The sequence below is a fragment of the Cibotium barometz genome, chromosome 53 (assembly GCF_041138505.1).
Source record: "Cibotium barometz isolate CiBa-2024 chromosome 53, ASM4113850v1, whole genome shotgun sequence".
NCBI lineage: Eukaryota > Viridiplantae > Streptophyta > Polypodiopsida > Cyatheales > Cibotiaceae > Cibotium > Cibotium barometz.
The window spans coordinates 22188784-22208235 of NC_141098.1; the positions used below are offsets into that span (position 1 = coordinate 22188784).

General features: G+C 47.8%; 2 protein-coding genes across 3 annotated transcripts in view; both read left to right on the forward strand.

Annotated features, from left to right (window-relative positions):
* The window catches only part of LOC147608410 (UDP-Glycosyltransferase superfamily protein), a 93382-nt gene that overhangs the window by 37042 nt on the left and 36888 nt on the right, over window positions 1-19452 (forward strand). The gene's annotated exons all lie outside the window — the stretch shown is intronic.
* Window positions 2932-3689, forward strand: LOC147608411 (uncharacterized). The gene has a single exon (XM_086789531.1). It carries the CDS (start codon window positions 3030-3032, stop codon window positions 3549-3551), a length of 522 nt encoding a protein of 173 aa, XP_086645657.1. The 5' UTR covers window positions 2932-3029; the 3' UTR covers window positions 3552-3689.

A 19452-nucleotide genomic window follows, 5' to 3' on the forward strand; every position in this document is an offset into this window, starting at 1 on the left:
CTATGGATCTTGGCATCATTGACCCCCCTATTCAGAGCCGCGTGCTTTTGGGCAAGTTGATAGTTCGCGGACTTCTTCTGGGTGGCGAGCCCTGAAACGTCTTCCTCCTAGCTAGGATCTCTCCCCACACTCTAGTGTCCCAAGAGTTCGAGATGGATTTTCGTGGAGTTGCAGGCTCGTGGCTGTAGCCCTGCATTTGAGGACAGATTTGCAGCCACAGCCTTTGATATGGAACCCCCTAGTCCGTTTGCCCGATGGTCATATGTTGAGGGCTTGTCCACAGGTGTCGTGGGGAGCTTTGAGTATGGGTCCCGCTTGGTCACTCGGAGATTGGCCCCCACAGGCTAGGAGATGATCCTCACTAGGATATGGAGTCGGGATAGACTTAGCCTTGACATGGACTCTTTCATCCCTCGGAGTGGTTGGTCTTGATCCTGGACCCCCTCTCTCCCCCCGTAGTTGGTCTCGATCCCGGACCCCCTCTCTCCCCCCGTAGTTGGTCTTGATCCCCCCCCCCCCCCCCATACTTATCCTGAGATGCGGGGAAGGGGAATCTCTAGAGATTTGCCGATGTGATAGGGATCTTTTGCTGTACATCCAGCACATAGATCAACCGGCACGAGTTGTGTGGATTCTGGGTTGGCACATGACCCACCCCAAGTCGGAGGCCAGTTGAGGTTTTTCAGCGGATCTTGAGTGGCACTCTAGTTTGTTATCTTGAATGCCAGGTTGGTATCCATATTTCCCCGGAGTAGCAGTTAGCCCCTCTTCTTTTGAGCATTCGGAAGAAGTAGCTATATTGGAATTTAGCGAGGCTTTCCTTAGCTGGCCGCGTTGTGGTGGTGAACTATGCTATTTGGGCTGGTAATGATGGGCGGCTTGCCAGAGCCAAGGTGGCTTGGAGAGTGATCATTCAATCTCGACTCTGGGGGGGACTGCCATACGTGTGGAATGCTATGGACCTTGGCATCATTGACCCCCCTATTCAGAGCGGCGTCCTTTTGGGCAAGTTGATAGTTCGCGGACTTCTTCTGGGTGGCGAGCCCTGAAAGGTCTTCCTCCTAGCTAGGATCTCTCCCTGCACTCTAGTGTTGGGAGGTCCTTGGCCAAGAGTTCGAGATGGATTTTCATGGAGTTGCAGGCTCGTGGTGGCTGTAGCCCTGCATTTGAGGACAGATTTGCAGCCACAGCCTTTGATATGGAACCCCCTAGTCCATTTGCCCGATGGTCATATGTTGAGGGCTTGTCCGCACGTGTCGTGGGGAGCTTTGAGTATGGGTCCCGCTTGGTCACTCGGAGATTGGCCCCCACAGGCTAGGAGATGATCCTCACTAGGATATGGAGTCGGGATAGACTTAGCCTTGACATGGACTCTTTCATCCCTCGGAGTGGTTGGTCTTGATCCCGGACCCTCTCTCTGCCCCCGTAGTTGCCCCCCCCCCCCCCCCCCCCCCCGTGGTTGGGAGTGTTCGTTGCCACAGACATGACATACCCTTGGCCGTCCATGGCGCTGATGAGAGTTCCGCCTTACTCACCTTCTCTATCGGACCGCATGGCAGACTCGACAAAGTAGAGCCCTTTTTGGAGGATTTTAGTGGTGGATGCACCCAAGGTTGGGTCCTGAACGCGTTTTGTTTGATAAAGGTCGTTTAATACATGCGTACGTTTGAGTACGTTTTGAACTCAAAAGTTAAAAAAAAAACCTACGTGTAGCGGTTCTAAAAAGAAAAGCTACGTGTGTAGAGCTCGCTGGTCAATGCCCAGGCCCCAATTGTAATATTTTTTTAAAAAGCTACGTGTACTGGCTAGCGCTTGAATTCGTATGCCGACATGGTATTAAAAAAAAAAGCCTGTTGTTGGGAAAAATACCCAAATCGTGTGGGCAGCGGGCTTTTAAAAAAAAAACCACATGGACAACGAGCAACGAACTTGGCTAAAAAAAAAACTCAGGATTATAGGTGTGGATTCATTAGCAATTTTTTTTAAAAAGCTACGTGTAGTGCTTGCTGGCCCCCAATTGTAATAATTTTTAAAAAAGTTACGTGTACTGCTCGAACCCGTGTGCCGACATGGTAAAAGAAAAATAAAGCCCGGTGCCTGGGCAGCGTTCTTCTAAAAAAAAAACCACGTGGACGACGGGCAACGGGCTTGGCTTTTAAAAAAAACTAAGGATTATAGGTGACATGTAGGCTTAGCTGCCAATAAAAATATTCGGGAAAAAAGATTAAAAAAATGCGGTGTTGATTGCGCTAGTCGCCACCTGCAAGCTTAGGCAAGTCGGCAGAAAAACGTAGCAACGCCACCTGCAAGCTTAGGCAAGTCGACAGAAAAACCTGTAGGCTCTTACCCACCAGCTCCCAAGCTCGGCCCATCTCTCTCTCTCTCTCTCTCTCTCTCTCTCTCATACCTCTCTCTCTTCGAACCTGTGTCGCCTCCCTCTCCCGCGTGCTGCCCTCTCTCTTCGAACCTGCTACATACACACTCTAGTCTCTCTCTCTTCGAACCTGTGTCGCCTCCCTCTCCCGCGTGCTGCCCTCTCTCTCTCTCTTCGAACCTGTGTCGCCTCCCTCTCTCTCTTCGAACCTGTGTCGCCTCCCTCTCCCGCCTACTGCCCCGCGTGCTGCCCTCTCTCTCTCTCTCTTTGAACCTGTGTCGCCTCACTTTCCCGCCTGTTGCCCCGCCTGCTGCCCTCTCTCCCTCTCTCTCTCTCTCTCTCTCTCTCCAAACCTGTGTCGCCTCCCTCTCCCGCTTGCTGACGCTCTCTCTCTTCTCTCTGCTTTCCCCAAAAGGACTCGGCCATCTCTCTCTCTCTCTCTCTCTCTCCTCGTAGCCCTCTCCCGCCACTCTCTCTCTCTCTCTCTCTCTCTCTCTCTCTCTCGTGCTTGCTGCCTATCTTTCTCTCTCTTCGCAACAGCCCCCTCTGGCCTCTCTCTGTGTGGGAAGCGTTGTAGACACGCACGGAGCTCTTCCTATGGCCAAGGGTTAATTAATTTTTAGCTAGAAACCAGCCTTTTTCAGCCCAAGACAAGATGGAGAGGATCGACATTGAAGACCTGATCAAGGCAGCCATCCAACAACACAAGAAAGAGACGGACAATGCAATTAATATGGTCAACCGGAGCCTTCTTGACAAAGTCAAGAAGCTTGAAGCGCGGATAGCAGCCCAAGATGCAGAGATCGCAAATCTCAAGGAGATAGAAGAAGCACGTGCTCAACATAAGCTCGAGGAAGGTGAAATTCAGCCCGTCATGATGGAGGAGCTGAACACCATCAAGGCCCAAGTGAGAACACTTCAAGAGGGAGAAGAAAAGAAGGCCCGGGAGACCTCCTTGTGGGTGGAGGTGCTCACGAAGACGCAAAAGCAAGTAGATGAAATGGAGAAATGGATAGAAGTGGTCAAGAAAGGTAAGAACAAGGAGGCCGAAAGCACATCTACCTCGAAGATTATCAACCTAACCATTGAGGAGGAACAAAGAAGAAAGACAAGGGAACTTCATGTGAAACCCATCCCGTCAAGTGGAAAAGACTCCGTTGGACACCCACACGCTTAATAGCACAACTTTAAAACCACAAATTTGAAATGGACAACTTAAAACAACTTGAAATTTAAATGAAATGAAATGGAAAAATGGACACCAACACTAGGGCCGGAACGGGTCGACCCCCCCCTCAATATATGATATATTTATTGGGAGTATTTAATAAATACAATGCTCCATGGGTTCCAAGAACCAGATAATGTCCATGTACATATGAAAACAGTACCAAACAAATAGGCTCGAATTTCGATGTAGAAGCTCGAAGCAGAACGACCACTAGTGTGGTCCAATCGCTACGGTCCTGTGCTTTCACTGGATTCCGCGGAGAGCGCCTCACTGGTGTTCCGAGACCACGCACAAACAGGCGCTCTCGTACTAACGCCTGGCTCTCCCGATCTCAGCACCTTTGGACCGAGGTTCGCCAATATAGCTTGGACAACCCGGCACCGAACGGGTGTTGGCCGAGCGGGATGAATCCTTTATCAGATTTAAACATAAAATACTTTATTGAAATTTGAAATTCACTTACTTGTAGATGGTTGATAGAAAACCAATACTTGTGGTGTTTGTGTAGAATATGAAGCCACCCTTGTTGAAGAAAGAGTTGCCTCGTGTAGAACTATCAAGACAAGCATCACCACAAAAGACCACAGCCGCCTGCTGTGAGAGAAGGAGCACAACTTACTGGTGGTGGACAATGTCCTGGAAGCAAGATGCCATTTGTTGGTGATGCACACGCAGCCTGCAGGTGTTGGACACACACAGCCAGTTGCTTTGGTGGGCTGCGTAGAAGGAAGGGGATGCAGTCGCCTGAGGGTAGAGGGCTGCAGGCTGGAGAACAGGCGCACAGCCGGTTACTTTGGTGGGGGGGCAGCCCTGCTGAATGACCAGTGCAGCCACCAGCCTGTTGCTTTGGTAGTGGGCAGCCCTACTGAATGTCCAGCGCAGCCACCAGCCGCCTGAAGCAGAAGCGCCTGACTGCAGTGTGATTGGGGCAGAAACGTGGCCTTCCACCTGCAGCCTGTGATGATGCAGCCGTCTGGATGAGGGTATGCGCAGCAGTACAGGGGGAGATGGCAGCCGCCTGCAGCAAGATTCAGTCGCCTGGTAGAGAAGGGAGAAGCAGCCGTACAGCAGCATGCACAGCTTGCATGGAGAAGGCAGCAGCGAAAAGGTGGTCGCCGGTTCCTTCACGTAGGATGAAGCGATGATGATGAACAAAACGCCAGATAGAAGCGATGGGTGCCCACGCTTGAAGGAGAGAGTCCCTTGTTATAAAAATTAAGGTGAAGTTAACTTTGGTGATACCCACGCATGCATGTGGGGGGACTAGTGGGGGTAGGTGACCATGCCCACCCCCACACTCACTTAAAAGTGGGGCTCCCCACCTTGGCCCCAAAGTGGGTGCCCAAAGGGGGTGCCCACTTTTAAATAAATGTGAACACCTAACCTTATAAAATAAGAGGTTAGAGATAAAATAATAAAAACAACATGTGCAACATACTTACCACCTGGTCACATGCACCAAAACTCGTCAGAATACAGAGCAGACTTCACGACTCACTGGCAGGCGTCCCCGCTCAGTAAGTAACACGTCAAGCAGGCAAACACACAAATACATGTCATGCGAAAACAGTTTCAAGCATGCAAATCATGTGTGCATGTGCAAATAGTAACATGGACATATCTCCCGTTCATGGAACAAGTACAAAATATCTGTCGGCACAAAACTGGCACGACATAAAAACATAAAAACCTGGTCTTCCTATGGAGTGACAGTCCCATAGGTAAGACATAGTTCCACGCACGAGTCTCCCTATGGTGTGATAGTCCCATAGGCAAAACACGGCACGAATACTGGCTCTTCCATGGCGTGACAATCCCATGGATCGAACACAGTCCAGGTCATACACGGGTGGCACTGGTCTGGCTCCCGTCCATACGACACCATCCTGCTAACACACGGGTGGCACCAGTCTGGCTCCCGTCCATGTCAGCAAAATACTGGCCTCTTCACATGAGACACCGGCCTGGCCTCAAGTGAACGAGACGCAAAAACTGGAGATGGACCAAATGGTCGGCCAATTGGTGACATCCCCCCGGGGTTCTAAAGAGTTGACCTCAACTGAAAAGCCTCAAGATATGCCTGCAACAACTGCGGATAATCTGCAAAATAATCCTCATTTACCCATTTGGCATCAATAGGCAAATAATTTTTAAACTTCACAAGGTATCTCCTGGAAAGCTTTCTTGCAGGTAGCTTTCTCTCCTTGTGAAAAACAATCTGTTCTGGCTGGAGGATCTCCTCAAGCTCTTCAATTTCTGGCGGATCTTCTGTGACAGGCTCATCAGGATCTGGCCCCACATATTTCCGAAAGAGACTCACGTTAAAAGCATTGTGAATCTTCCAATGACTAGGTAAAGAAAGCATGTAGGACACTTCATTGATCTTCTGAATCACCTTGAAGGGTCCATAATAGCGAGGAGAAAGCTTAGGATATGATCCTTCTCGCCCTGGCCTCTTCCGAAGCCTAGCCTTCTCAAATTTCAGCAATACCCAATCACCTTCTTTGACTTCCATGTCCCTTCTATGCTTGTCAGCAGCCATCTTATGCTTATCCTGAGATCTTGCAATGGCTGTCCGCACCTGACCAAAGGCAACATCCAAGTCACGAACATATTCATCATCTGCAAAAATCTCATCCTTTGTACGAAGGATGGGTGGCAAGACCACTGCCATAAATAATCTCAAATTGAGCCTTGCCCGTGGAAGCATGGATCGTATTGTTGTAGGCAAACTCAACAAGTGGAAGATACTTCTCCCATGCACTCTTTTGATCTGCCACATAACATTTCAATAAATCCAGCACGGCTGAATTTGCAGCTTCACTTTGGCCATCCGTTTGGGGATGATAAGCTGATGAAAACTCAAGCTGAGTACCCATATTATCAAACAAAGCCCTCCAAAATAGGCTTGTAGTCTTGGGATCTCTATCCCCAACAATGGATTTGGGCATACCATGATGCTTGAAAATATTAGCAAGAAAAAGCTTTACCATATGATCAGCTTTAATGGTTTTCTTGACGGGCAAGAAATGAGCTTGCTTGCTAAACCTGTCCACAATAGTCCAAATAGCATCATTCCCATGCCGGGATCTAGGCAAATCCATAATAAAATCCATCGTGATACTTTCCCAAGGTTGCGAGGGATTAGGCAATGGCTGAAGCAAACCTGGAGGCTTTTGCCTGTCAAATTTCACCTTTTGGCAAGTAATACATGCACGCACATAAGCCTCAATGTCTTTACGCATGCTTGGCCAAAAGAAGTACCTCTGAATCATGCGAGAGTAGGCATAATACCTCTATGACCAGCATAAGGTGGAGCGTGACATTCGTCCATAACCTTTGGACGCAAATTCTTCACCACACATAGGCAATTATCCTTCATGAGATAACCCTCATTGAGAACATAAGAGGCATGTGAATGACCAGCCATCAAATCAGTCCATATATGGCAAAAATCAGCATCCAAATGATACAAATCTCTCATAGCAGATAGATCTCCATGAGAGGCCATTGAGACTGCAGCAACATAAGGCCTCCTAGATAGTGCATCGGCCACTTCATTTTTCTTTCCTGGAGTATGCACAATCTGAAAATGAAACATGGAAAGAAAGTTTGCCATTCTCATCTGCTTCTCTGAAAGCTTGGTTTGAGATAGAAAGTATCTCAAGCTTTGATGATCTGTCTTGACTACAAATTCAGCCCCAAGAAGGTAATGTTTCCAAATCTTTAAGGCATGAATTACAGCCAAGAGCTCTTTCTCATAGATATCCATATGAAGCTCAGCATCATGCAAACGACGGCTCTCGTATGCAACTGCATGCCCTTTTTGATTTAGGATAGCTCCTATGCAATCACCACAAGCATCACATTCAACCACGAATGACTTGTGCAAGTCAGGAACAATCAATACTGGACCATATATGATCGCATGCTTGAGCTGCAAGAAAGCATCCTGTTCCTTTGAAGTCCATTTGAAAGTAGTTTTCTTCTTTGTGAGATCATGTAGAGGAGTGGCAATCATGGCGAAATGCCTTATGAAACGCCTGTAATACGAACATAATCCCAGAAAACCACGTACTTGATGTACGTTTTGCAATTCGGGCCAATTCCGAATAGTCTCTATCTTTGCAGGATCCATTGTAACTCCGTCCTTGGATACAATATGACCCAGATAATGAATCTCTGAAAGGAAAAACCCACTTTTCTTTGCATTGACGAAAAGTTTATGCTTCCGCAACTCTTCGAACACTGTGACCAAATGAGTTCTGTGTTCCTGCTCATTCTTGGAGAAAACCAAGATATCATCAAAGAAGACTCCTGTAAACTTGCGATGGGGTCGGAATATCCTATCCATCATACGATTAAAAGTAGCAGGAGCATTGGTGAGACCAAAAGGCATTACCAAGAATTCATATAATCCGAAGGCTGTCCTGAATGCAGTCTTATGGACATCTTGTGGCACCACTCGGATCTGGTGATAACCACTCTTCAAATCAAGTCTGCTAAAGCAAGCTGAGCCATCAAGCTTATCCAAGATATCATCAATACGTGGAATTGGGAATCTGTTCTTGATGGTAAGCTTGTTCAAAGCTCTATAGTCCACACACATACGGAATGATCCGTCCTTCTTTTGAACAAGAAGCACAGGAGAGCAGTAAGGTGAGGAACTGGGCTGAACCAAACCTTTCTCTAAAAGCTCGTTTACCTGCTTCATAATTTCTTCTTGTTGTGCAGCACTCACTCGGTATGCGGGTTTGTTAGGAGGAGAACTACCTGGCACAAGATCTATGCGGTGATCTTCGGGCCTTTGGGGAGGTAATTCACCTGGCAACGAGTCAGCAAAACAGTCGTTGAATGCATTAAGAAAATTCAGCCTATCATTAGACATAGCATCCACATTTTGATGATTTGGCACAAGACTATCACGCACAAAAATCAAGTACGCTGAAAGACTCTTTTTCATTGCTTTATTAATTTGGATGTGTGATACAACTGGGATAGAATCCCCTTCTTTGCCAGCATCAATAAAATGCATACGGCCTTTATGCATAAAAGAAATCATATTGGACTTGTAGTCTTTGCGGGGCTCAAGCCTATGGTGCCACGGCTTGCCCAACAATACATCACATCCATTCAGTGGAGCAACTAAGAAATGCTCATTATCAAGGTAGCCCTGTATATGGATGCGCAACTTCCCTATCAAAGGGGTAACCTGCACCTCTTTACCAATAAATGCAGCTTCGGCTTCAATCTGAGGTCCCATGTTTTCAACCTCAATACCCAATGCAGCTGCTATTTGCATAGAGATGAAATTGTCAGTTGCACAGTCATCAAACATGAAGAGTGCGGGCTGATCCTTGATTTGCCCCCAAGCCTTGCAAACCATTCGCTCTTTTGCATCATGACCTGTATTTCCTTGCACATCAGGAACTGCATGTACATTAGCTTTGGTGTGCTTGTCCTCGTGCTTTGATTTGCGATCTGGGCATTGCCGAAACATGTGGTCTTTGCTACCACAAGAAAAGCATTTTCCATCCTTAGCATATTGCTCTCTTTGCTCCGGGGTTAAGCCGAATTTGTTCTTCCTTGGGCCCTGTTCTTTAGATGTGTTATTTTCAGCTTTACCACCCTTGTAAGGCTCTCGGAAGTTCTTTTTAGGTGGCTGTCCACCCTTTTGCTGATTTGGGACAGCCTTGTCCTTCCCCTTTGAACCTCCTTGATCCTGCTTAATCTTAAGCACCAATTGCTCCGTAGCAAGGGCAGAAGCTGTGAGCTGTTGCAACGTATGTTTTGGGTGCAATTCAATACCCGATCTATATGCTGGTTGCAATCCAGAACGAAACTTCCTTTTTCTTTCATCCTCAGTGATTTGCATAAAGGGAGTCACTTCCAGCAACACTTTCCAAAATTTGTTAACATACTGGTGCACACTCTCGTTATCTTTTTGTTCCAGCCTGTCCCACTTTTGAGTGAGAGTTTGCTCTGCATTGGGTGGCAAGAACTGAGCATAAAATCTATCTTTGAATTCCTTCCAAGTAGAAATGGGATCCTTGGTGATCTTTTCAGTGATCCACCAATGAGCAGCAGTCCCTTTCAAAAACATGCTAGCATGGCGCACCTTTGACTTTTCTGTGAAGTCCTCATCGCTAAAAGCAATGTCGAACTGTGCCACAAATGCTAACACCTTAGAAGCATCATGTTCACCATGAAAGACATCAAATTTGACAGATTTATCACCTGCTTTGAATTCCTTGAGCTTCCTGGCATGAGGCTCATGGTCTTCTCTTTTTCTTTTCCCCTTTTCCAACGGGGTAGCCCTATTTGCATGGGCTCCATGGGCCGTCATAGAAGCTTCATGGGGCACGGTGGCATGTGCTCCACGAACTCGAAACTCAGATGCATGTGACTTACCTGCATATGGCATTGTCTCTCCATGAGACAACTCAGAAGGCAAAATTTTTCTGGAAGTAGACCTGTCACCATGAGATACATGTCTTGCATGCATGTGACTTTCATGCCCTCCATGAGCACTGGCATACATATATCTGTCAGGCTTAGTGCCTTGGGGAGAAGATGCATGTCGAGAGGTGACAGTCACCTCTTCCTTTTGCATAAAAGATTTCAGCCTCTGGGATGCGGGATCTCCATGCTTCAAATGAGGTGGATTTCTGAATTTCAGCTCTCCGTCATCCCCCTCTTTGATATCACCTTTGCGAAGGAGATAGGCAAGTGCCAACTCCCTTGGTTTCTTGCCCACTTCACGAGCCATTGATTCAAAAGTTACATCTACCATAGCATCAGCCTTCCTGGCTTCAATAGCACTTTGTAGATGGGGATCTTCATGTAAAAACTTTAACTCTTGCTCTTGAGCCTGCAAAAGTTTTCTCATATGTTCCATTTCAGCCTTCATAGCATCAGGCTCTTGTTCAAGCATAACTGTCTTTCCTGGAGACAGTTTACCCTTTGATTCACTATCAAGAATCCTTTCAAGGGGCTTGTGCCTACCACACAGGGCATCAGACCCACGAGAAGCACTAGATGGACCCCTCGAATTTGGCACTTCCAAAGGGTTGCCTTGGCTGTCCATTGTGTTTTAAGTTTGCTAAAAGCGGGATGTCCAGTACACAGGTTCGTTTCCCCACTAAGAAGAGGGAAACAACCGTGCTCTGATACCAATGAAACCGATCCCGTCAAGTGGGAAAGACTCCGTTGGACACCCACACGCTTAATAGCACTACTTTAAAACTTTAAATTTGAAATGGACAACTTAAAACAACTTGAAATTTAAATGAAATGAAATGGAAAAATGGACACCAGCACTGGGGCCGAAACGGGCCGACCCCCCCTCAATATATGATATATTTATTGGGAGTATTTAATAAATACAATGCTCCATGGGTTCCAAGAACCAGATAATGTCCATGTACATATGAAAACAGTACCAAACAAATAGGCTCGAATTTCGATGTAGAAGCTCGAAGCAGAACGACCACTAGTGTGGTCCAATTGCTACGGTCCTGTGCTTTCACTTGTTTCCGCGGAGAGCGCCTCACTGGTGTTCCGAGACCACGCACAAACAGGCGCTCTCGTACTAACGCCTGGCTCTCCCGATCTCAGCACCTTTGGACCGAGGTTCGCCAATATAGCTTGGACAACCCGGCACCGAACGGGTGTTGGCCGAGCGGGATGAATCCTTTATCAGATTTAAACATAAAATACTTTATTGAAATCTGAAATTCACTTACTTGTAGATGGTTGATAGAAAACCAATACTTGATGTGTTTGTGTAGAATATGAAGCCACCCTTGTTGAAGAAAGAGTTGCCTCGTGTAGAACTATCAAGACAAGCATCACCACAAAAGACCACAGCCGCCTGCTGTGAGAGAAGGAGCACAACTTACTGGTGGTGGACAATGTCCTGGAAGCAAGATGCCATTTGTTGGTGATGCACACGCAGCCTGCAGGTGTTGGACACACACAGCCAGTTGCTTTGGTGGGCTGCGTAGAAGGAAGGGGATGCAGTCGCCTGAGGGTAGAGGGCTGCAGGCTGGAGAACAGGCGCACAGCTGGTTACTTTGGTGGGGGGGCAGCCCTGCTGAATGACCAGCGCAGCCACCAGCCTGTTGCTTTGGTAGTGGGCAGCCCTACTGAATGTCCAGCGCAGCCACCAGCCGCCTGAAGCAGAAGCGCCTGACTGCAGTGTGATTGGGGCAGAAACGTGGCCTTCCGCCTGCAGCCTGTGATGATGCAGCCGTCTCGATGAGGGTATGCGCAGCAGTACAGGGGGAGATGGCAGTCGCCTGCAGCAAGATTCAGTCGCCTGGTAGAGAACGGAGAAGCAGCCGTACAGCAGCATGCACAGCTTGCATGGAGAAGGCAGCAGCGAAAAGGTGGTCGCCGGTTCCTTCACGTAGGATGAAGCGATGATGATGAACAAAACGCCAGATAGAAGCGATGGGTGCCCACGCTTGAAGGAGAGAGTCCCTTGTTATAAAAATTAAGGTGAAGTTAACTTTGGTGATACCCACGCATGCATGTGGGGGGACTAGTGGGGGTAGGTGACCATGCCCACCCCCACACTCACTTAAAAGTGGGGCTCCCCACCTTGGCCCCAAAGTGGGTGCCCAAAGGGGGTGCCCACTTTTAAATAAATGTGAACACCTAACCTTATAAAATAAGAGGTTAGAGATAAAATAATAAAAACAACATGTGCAACATACTTACCACCTGTTCACATGCACCAAAACTCGTCAGAATACAGAGCAGACTTCACGACTCACTGGCAGGCGTCCCCGCTCAGTAAGTAACACGTCAAGCAGGCAAACACACAAATACATGTCATGCGAAAACAGTTTCAAGCATGCAAATCATGTGTGCATGTGCAAATAGTAATATGGACATATCTCCCGTTCATGGAACAAGTACAAAATATCTGTCGGCACAAAACTGGCACGACATAAAAACATAAAAACCTGGTCTTCCTATGGAGTGACAGTCCCATAGGTAAGACACAGTTCCAGGCACGAGTCTCCCTATGGTGTGACAGTCCCATAGGCAAAACACGGCACGAATACTGGCTCTTCCATGGCGTGACAATCCCATGGATCGAACACAGTCCAGGTCATACACGGGTGGCACTGGTCTGGCTCCCGTCCATACGACACCATCCTGCTAACACACGGGTGGCACCAGTCTGGCTCCCGTCCATGTCAGCAAAATACTGGCCTCTTCACATGAGACACCGGCCTGGCCTCAAGTGAACGAGACGCAAAAACTGGAGATGGACCAAATGGTCGGCCAATTGGTGACATCATGTGCGGATCACGGGTCTTAAGGATGGTGACAATGTTGAGGAGGAAGCCAAAGATTTATACACACGCATGGGCATTTCGAGGCCTACACACACGGGGGCTTGGAGAGTGGGCAAGAAAGACAAGAATGGAGGAGAGAGCTCGAAGGAGAGAGCTCTCATTTTACGCTTTCCCACCTTGGAGGCCAAGAAGGATTTCTTGGGCCAAGCGCTCCGCCCTTAAGAAAACGGGCATCTTTTAGGAGATGACCTCACCTTGGCACAGCTAGCACATATGAGGGAGTGCATGCCGGAGATTAGGGCAGCCAGAGAAAAAGGGAAGCTAGCATTTTACAAAGGAGGCAGAGTGGTGATACTAGAGAGACGCACCACTTGACGGTGCGAGACCTATGGGACCAGTCTGAGACTTGCAGTATGGAACTGCAATGGAGCATTGAGACTGGATGTGGGGGCCTTTGAGGACAGCTTCAGAGATAGGGACATCATCTTCTACTCGGAGACACATCAGGCCCTAGGCAGCACATTACCGAGAGTGGTGGGATACAGATGGGAGACGACTTGTAGACAGGAGGCCCGTTCGAAGCATGGTGGTCACGGATCTGGAGGAGTTGCAGTTCTTTTTAGAGAGGAGCTTCAGCCACTCATCCATGTTATGCGCCGTGATGAGAGCGCGAGGTACATGTGGGTCAGAGTGAGGGCAGATGAGGGTAGACCCCTATACATTGCTATATGTTACTTTCCACCCAGCACATCTCATTATGCAGCGCCCAAGGGGAAATCTCCATATATGATTCTAGATGAGGACATATGGGAGTTCTCCAGGGAGGGAGATGTTATCATAGTTGGGGACTTTAATGCTCGAACGGCTCAGTACCAGACCTCCTTCTTTGACACTTCGGAGGAGATGTTGAGAGAGATAGATGTGGAGGAGATGTGTTTGATCCGGAGATCACAGGATGAGGTGGAGTGTCATGAGTATGGGAGATACCTTTTGGAGATGGGGACTGCACATGGGCTGGCCATTTTAAATGGCCTAGAGAGGTATCCACTTGCCAGTGGCTTTACTTGCTTTCCACACAGACATGGGGCTAGCACAGTGGATTATGTTTTAGCCTCGCCAACCTTCATCCTGAGTATCCAGGATTTTGCGATTGGCCCCAGGCCCATCAGAGTTACGGTGGATCATGCACTTCTCTCCTTTACGGTGGATTTCCACTACATTACCTGCTAGGTTGGGCAGTCCTCCTATCACCCGAGATATACCTTCTGTAGAGAGACTGATGGAGTATACACTGCAAAGATCTACAGCTTGTTGAGTGCAGAGGATCCACAGAGGCCATTAGCAGAGCTCACACAGATCCTGACAGAGGCTTTACATACAACTGCAGCGACGGCCTTCTCACACACGCAGCCCACAGTATAACCACGTCCTGGGAGCATGCCCCAGAATAGTTGGTATGATGATGACTGTAGGGAGCTCAGAGCTCGGCTACAGAGAGAGAGGTGGCCACAGGTGTTACTACATATAGACAGTCATGCATCATCTTCCAATGCTTCATTCGGCGGAAGAAGAGAGCATTCTTAGATCGGCTGGAGAGAGACATGTATCAGCTGTTTTTGAGTCAGGATTCTGGGGAGGCCTGGAGATTGCTTAGAGAGAACCCCCCACCTCTGGCCATTACCTCTCCAGATACATGGGGCGAGTATGCAGCCTCCCTCTACACAGTACCAGAGCAGCCACCACTACCGAACCCTCCAGAGCCTTGTCCACCCACGTCTACCTTCTTCACAGCAGAGATGGTGAGGAGGGCCATCAAAACAGATTGCATACAGGGAGGGCACAGGATCATGAGGGCATTGTAGCCGAGCATTTCATACATGCTAGAGATATGATTGCAGACTTGCTAGCTCTCATGTTTAATAGAGCCATGTGTGAGGGGTTTCCTGGGACTTGGAGTACTTCCACGATTGTGCCGGTACTCAAGTCTGGAGATCCGAGCCTGCCGACTAACTACCGCACCATTATGATTGGTCACTCGCTGGCCAAGCTATATGCCTCTATTCTTGAGCAGGAGTTGAGCATATGGGCAGAGAGACAAGGGGTCCGAGCTCAGGGACAAGCCGGTTTCAGGAGGAGATTCTCTATTTTGGATCATATCTTTACCCTCAGGGCTATCATTGAGGAGGGCAGAGCACATGGGAGGAGGATCTACTGTGGCTTTGTGGATTTCTGCAAGGCCTTTGACACAGTGCCCAGAGCTAGACTGATGCGCAGGCTACAAGACTTGGGGGTTCCATGTGAGCTCATTTGGGGTATTATGGCACTTTATGAGACAGTAGTTAGGCAGGTGCGGACTTCAGAGGGTCTCTCCCAGCTTTCCACTATAGGGGCATCTATGCATTATATGAGCAGGTTTTTGGGCGAGTCAGATGCCCAGGAGGTATGTCCGAGACTATTGCTAGCACCATTGGTGTGAAGCAAGGATGCCCACTTTCCCCCACGCTATTTGGGTTATACATTGATGAGGTGGCTGACTTCGTTACATGGGGAGGCGGAGATGGAGTTGATCTAGCAGGTACCTCAGTACATATTATGCTTTATGCTGATGATATTGTATTAGTGTCTGAGTCTCCAGGAGGTCTACAACAACATCTACATGCACATGATGATTTCTGCACACAGAGGGGTCATACTGTGAACCTTGGGAAAACCAAGGTTATGGTCTTTCATACATCGAGACAGGGTAGGAGTCGGCTGACATTCACTCTCGCAGGACGCCAGGTGGAGGGGTGACATCATACGTGTACCTAGGGGTTACCTTCTCTGCAGCAGCAGCCACGCGCTTCACCATGGGTTCAGCAACCAGAGCTAGATTGACACGGGGATATGGAGCATTGGCTATGCTAGAGAGACAGTGCCACTTGGCGCATTTTTAGGAGCCCCAGGCGAAGGGGTGGCTATTTGACACATTAGTCACACCGGCACTGATGTATGGAGCAGCGGTATGGGCGCCAGGCCTTGCTACCCATTGGTGGACACAGATAGACCACAGGCTCTCATGATGGCATGCATGATACGCAACAAACTGTCAGTACCTCATGACATTATCCGAGTAGAGTTTGCTGCGCCTCCTATGATGGTAGAGGCCATATTCCAGACTATATGTCTGCTAGACAGATTCAGAGAGATGCCATAGGACAGATTGTCATACAGAGCTTTTGAGGCATCTAGACAGCTGGCTGAGGCAGGAGACAAAGGATCATGGTATGCACAGGTCACACATTGGTTCTCACAGCATGGCCTAGACATGGATTATCTACCACCATTCCAGTATGACAGGGATGCACCACATATCCGTCTCTCTCATAGTGAGAGGAACAGAGTATTGAGACAGGACCTATGGCAGCTCTATACACGAGAGACATGGATATCGCCTACATAGCCTCTTCCACTGAAGATGCTATACTACAGAGATCACTTCATGAGTATCACTGATGATGGATTTATAGAGAGGCCTAGATACATGGAGGGCTTTTTACCACACGGCTCCCGAGTAGCTATTGGTTAGCTTAGAGTCTCATCACATCGATTGGAGATCGAGACTGGCAAAGCAGCACGGATCCCCCGAGAGGAGAGGGTATGCAGATTGTGCAGAGAGGAGGTGGAGAGTGAGGAGCATTATGTATGCAGATGCAGAGCATATACAACCATCAGAGAGAGATATCCCATTTTGTTCAGAGAGCCACATTCCCTACGCCAGATCTTTGAGGCAGCAGACCAACGCATACTGGGGAGATTCATTCTAGACATACAGCGTCACAGAGAGACATCATTACAGGCTTAGACAGCTCCAGAGGGGGGACGACAGACACAGATTACTACATTTTTTCAGAGATCCACCCCACTCCCAGCCCCTACACAGCAGGGAATTACTCTCCAGAGAGCAGAGACACTCAGAGCCCGTAGGAGACAGAGGACACCTGGCTTTCGGACAGCACGCCTATACCAGAGAGAGATGACAGAGATCAGAGCTCAGTTTCACAGAGAGGGTGCGGAGCGACTGGCTCGCTTCAAAGCAGACCCAGGCATGTTCTTCAAGGAGCTTTCTTCAAGGAGCTGTGACACCCCCTTCATTGATGTATACCATTTTATACCCCCCAGTATGGTACAGGATGGAGCTAGCTAGGTTGCATATCATGATTGTATACTCCATGCATATAGCTTTGCATTCTCCTAGTAGTAGAGCTCCATCCCCTCCCCCACTCATTGTACTTATTGCACACCCAGATTCAGCTTTTTAGTTCAGTACTTTTTCATTTTGTTGGGATGACGGAGGATACCCCATATAGGTACACTGATTTGTCTCATAGACCTAGTTCGGTCTTTTGGAAGACGTTAATAAAATCTTTCTTTCTTTCTCCACGAGCTGCACTGGACCTACCTCGCCCGAGAGGAGTTACCTTGGACCGAGCCTCCGCACTCCAACGTGCCGACCCCCTTGCCCCTGCCCCCCCCCCCCCCCCCCCCCCGGCGGTCACGATCACCTCATCAGCTCCATATCCAAGAAATGCTCCACCGCCATCGAGCTACCTTTACACGTGACATAGCTGAGGGAGACCTCTCGGCCATACTCATTAGCCCCATGCTTGATATTTTGGAGAGTGGTAGACCATCTACTTGGAGCTGATGCTACTCTCATGTTTCTATATTCTTAGTATTTCCATGGTGAGTTTCCATGGACAGTTTTGTATCACCCAAGTGAGATAGCTATGTTTATGTTTGATGAGATATGCCATGGACATTATTCTATCACTTTGGTCTCATAGGCCCATTGGGTCTTTAGTAGAAGCTTAATCTCTCTCTCTCTCTCTCTATATTGTATCCCCTCACTATATTCCACTCACCTCCATAGCGTACCCCCCCTCACTATATTCACACCCTATAAGGGTTTCTGTTTACCTTCCAGTTCCAGTTTATATGCCATGGACATTATTCTATCACTTTGGTCTCATAGGCCCATTGGGTCTTTAGTAGAAGCTTAATCTCTCTCTCTCTCTCTCTATATTGTATCCCCTCACTATATTCCACTCACCTCCATAGCGTACCCCCCCTCACTATATTCACACCCTATAAGGGTTTCTGTTTACCTTCCAGTTCCAGTTTCATTTTCTAGGTGCCAGTAGTATCATCTTTATTTTTCATTTTCTGGGTTTTTTAATCCAGACATTGTATCAGATCCACCATGATGTAACTTTTGGTCTCATAGGTCATTATGGCCTTTTGAAGACGTTAATATAACATTTCATTTCATTTCATTTCTCTCTCTCCCTCTCTCTCTCTGTGATACACACACACACACACACACACTCTCTCTCTCTCTCTCTCTCTCTCTCTCTCTCTCTCTCTCTCTTAGTATTCCATGACGAGTTTCCATGGACATATCACCCCAGTGAGATAGCTATATTTGTGTTTTCATTCTGTTTTATTTTTCATTCCATGATGAGATATGCCATGGACATTATTGTACCACTTTGGTCTCATAGGTCCATTGGGTCTTTAGTAGACGCTTAATATATATCTTTCTTTCTTTCTTTCTCACAAACTCACATTAAACATTATAGTGTACACTGTATACTTCTCTCTCAAAGGTGATTTCTTTCAACATGGATAGAAAGGAGCACCCATATTGGAAAATTCACACAATAGACTGGCAAGATGATGGCTCAAACAGGTGGCAATGTCGCTATTGCTCCAATGAATTTTCAAGCTCCAGTACACGTCTCATATATCATCTAGTAGGGGTTGCAAGACGTGGGATTGGAGTGTGCAAGTCTGTTCCGCGAGACGTTGTAGAGAAGGTGCGAAAGGAGCAAAATCTTCAACCATTAAGTGAGGCTAATGTAGCAATCGTAGTACATGATGAGGATTTCTTGGAGCCCCTTCCTCGCCCGGGTGTTTCTTCAACTCATTCGACTGTGGATCTTCCCATGCATCCTCTCCAAGAGGAGAGCCTAATTGAAAGAGGCCTCGTGTAGAAGGCAACATAGACACAGATACAGGTGCAGGTATAGGTAATTATGTTGGCCATGACACTCCTTCCTCACACATTGAGGATATCCCCCGCAAACAAAGCACACTTCCATCTGGTGTTTTCTCCAGCTCATGGGTAAAGGAGTGGCAAAGAGTTGTCGAAATAGATATTGCTCGCACTTTGGTCGAGTGTAATATTTCTTTTAATGTTCTTCGCACAGAGCAGTGGAAAAGAATGTTGTGCGAGAAAATGCATCTGTTGGCCCATGTGATGATTGGTCAGGGATGAAGTACAAGAAGATGCGCACAAAGATGCTAGATGAGGAGAAGGCCAGGATTGATGTGGCCTTGTAGCCCATACGCGATAATTGGAAAAGGTTTGACTACACTATTTTGTCATATGGATGGGCTGACATTAGGAGACGCCACATGATTAATATATTAGTGTCATCATGCATGGGCACATATTTTCTACGTGTTGTGAATGCAGGGAATACTAGGGAGAG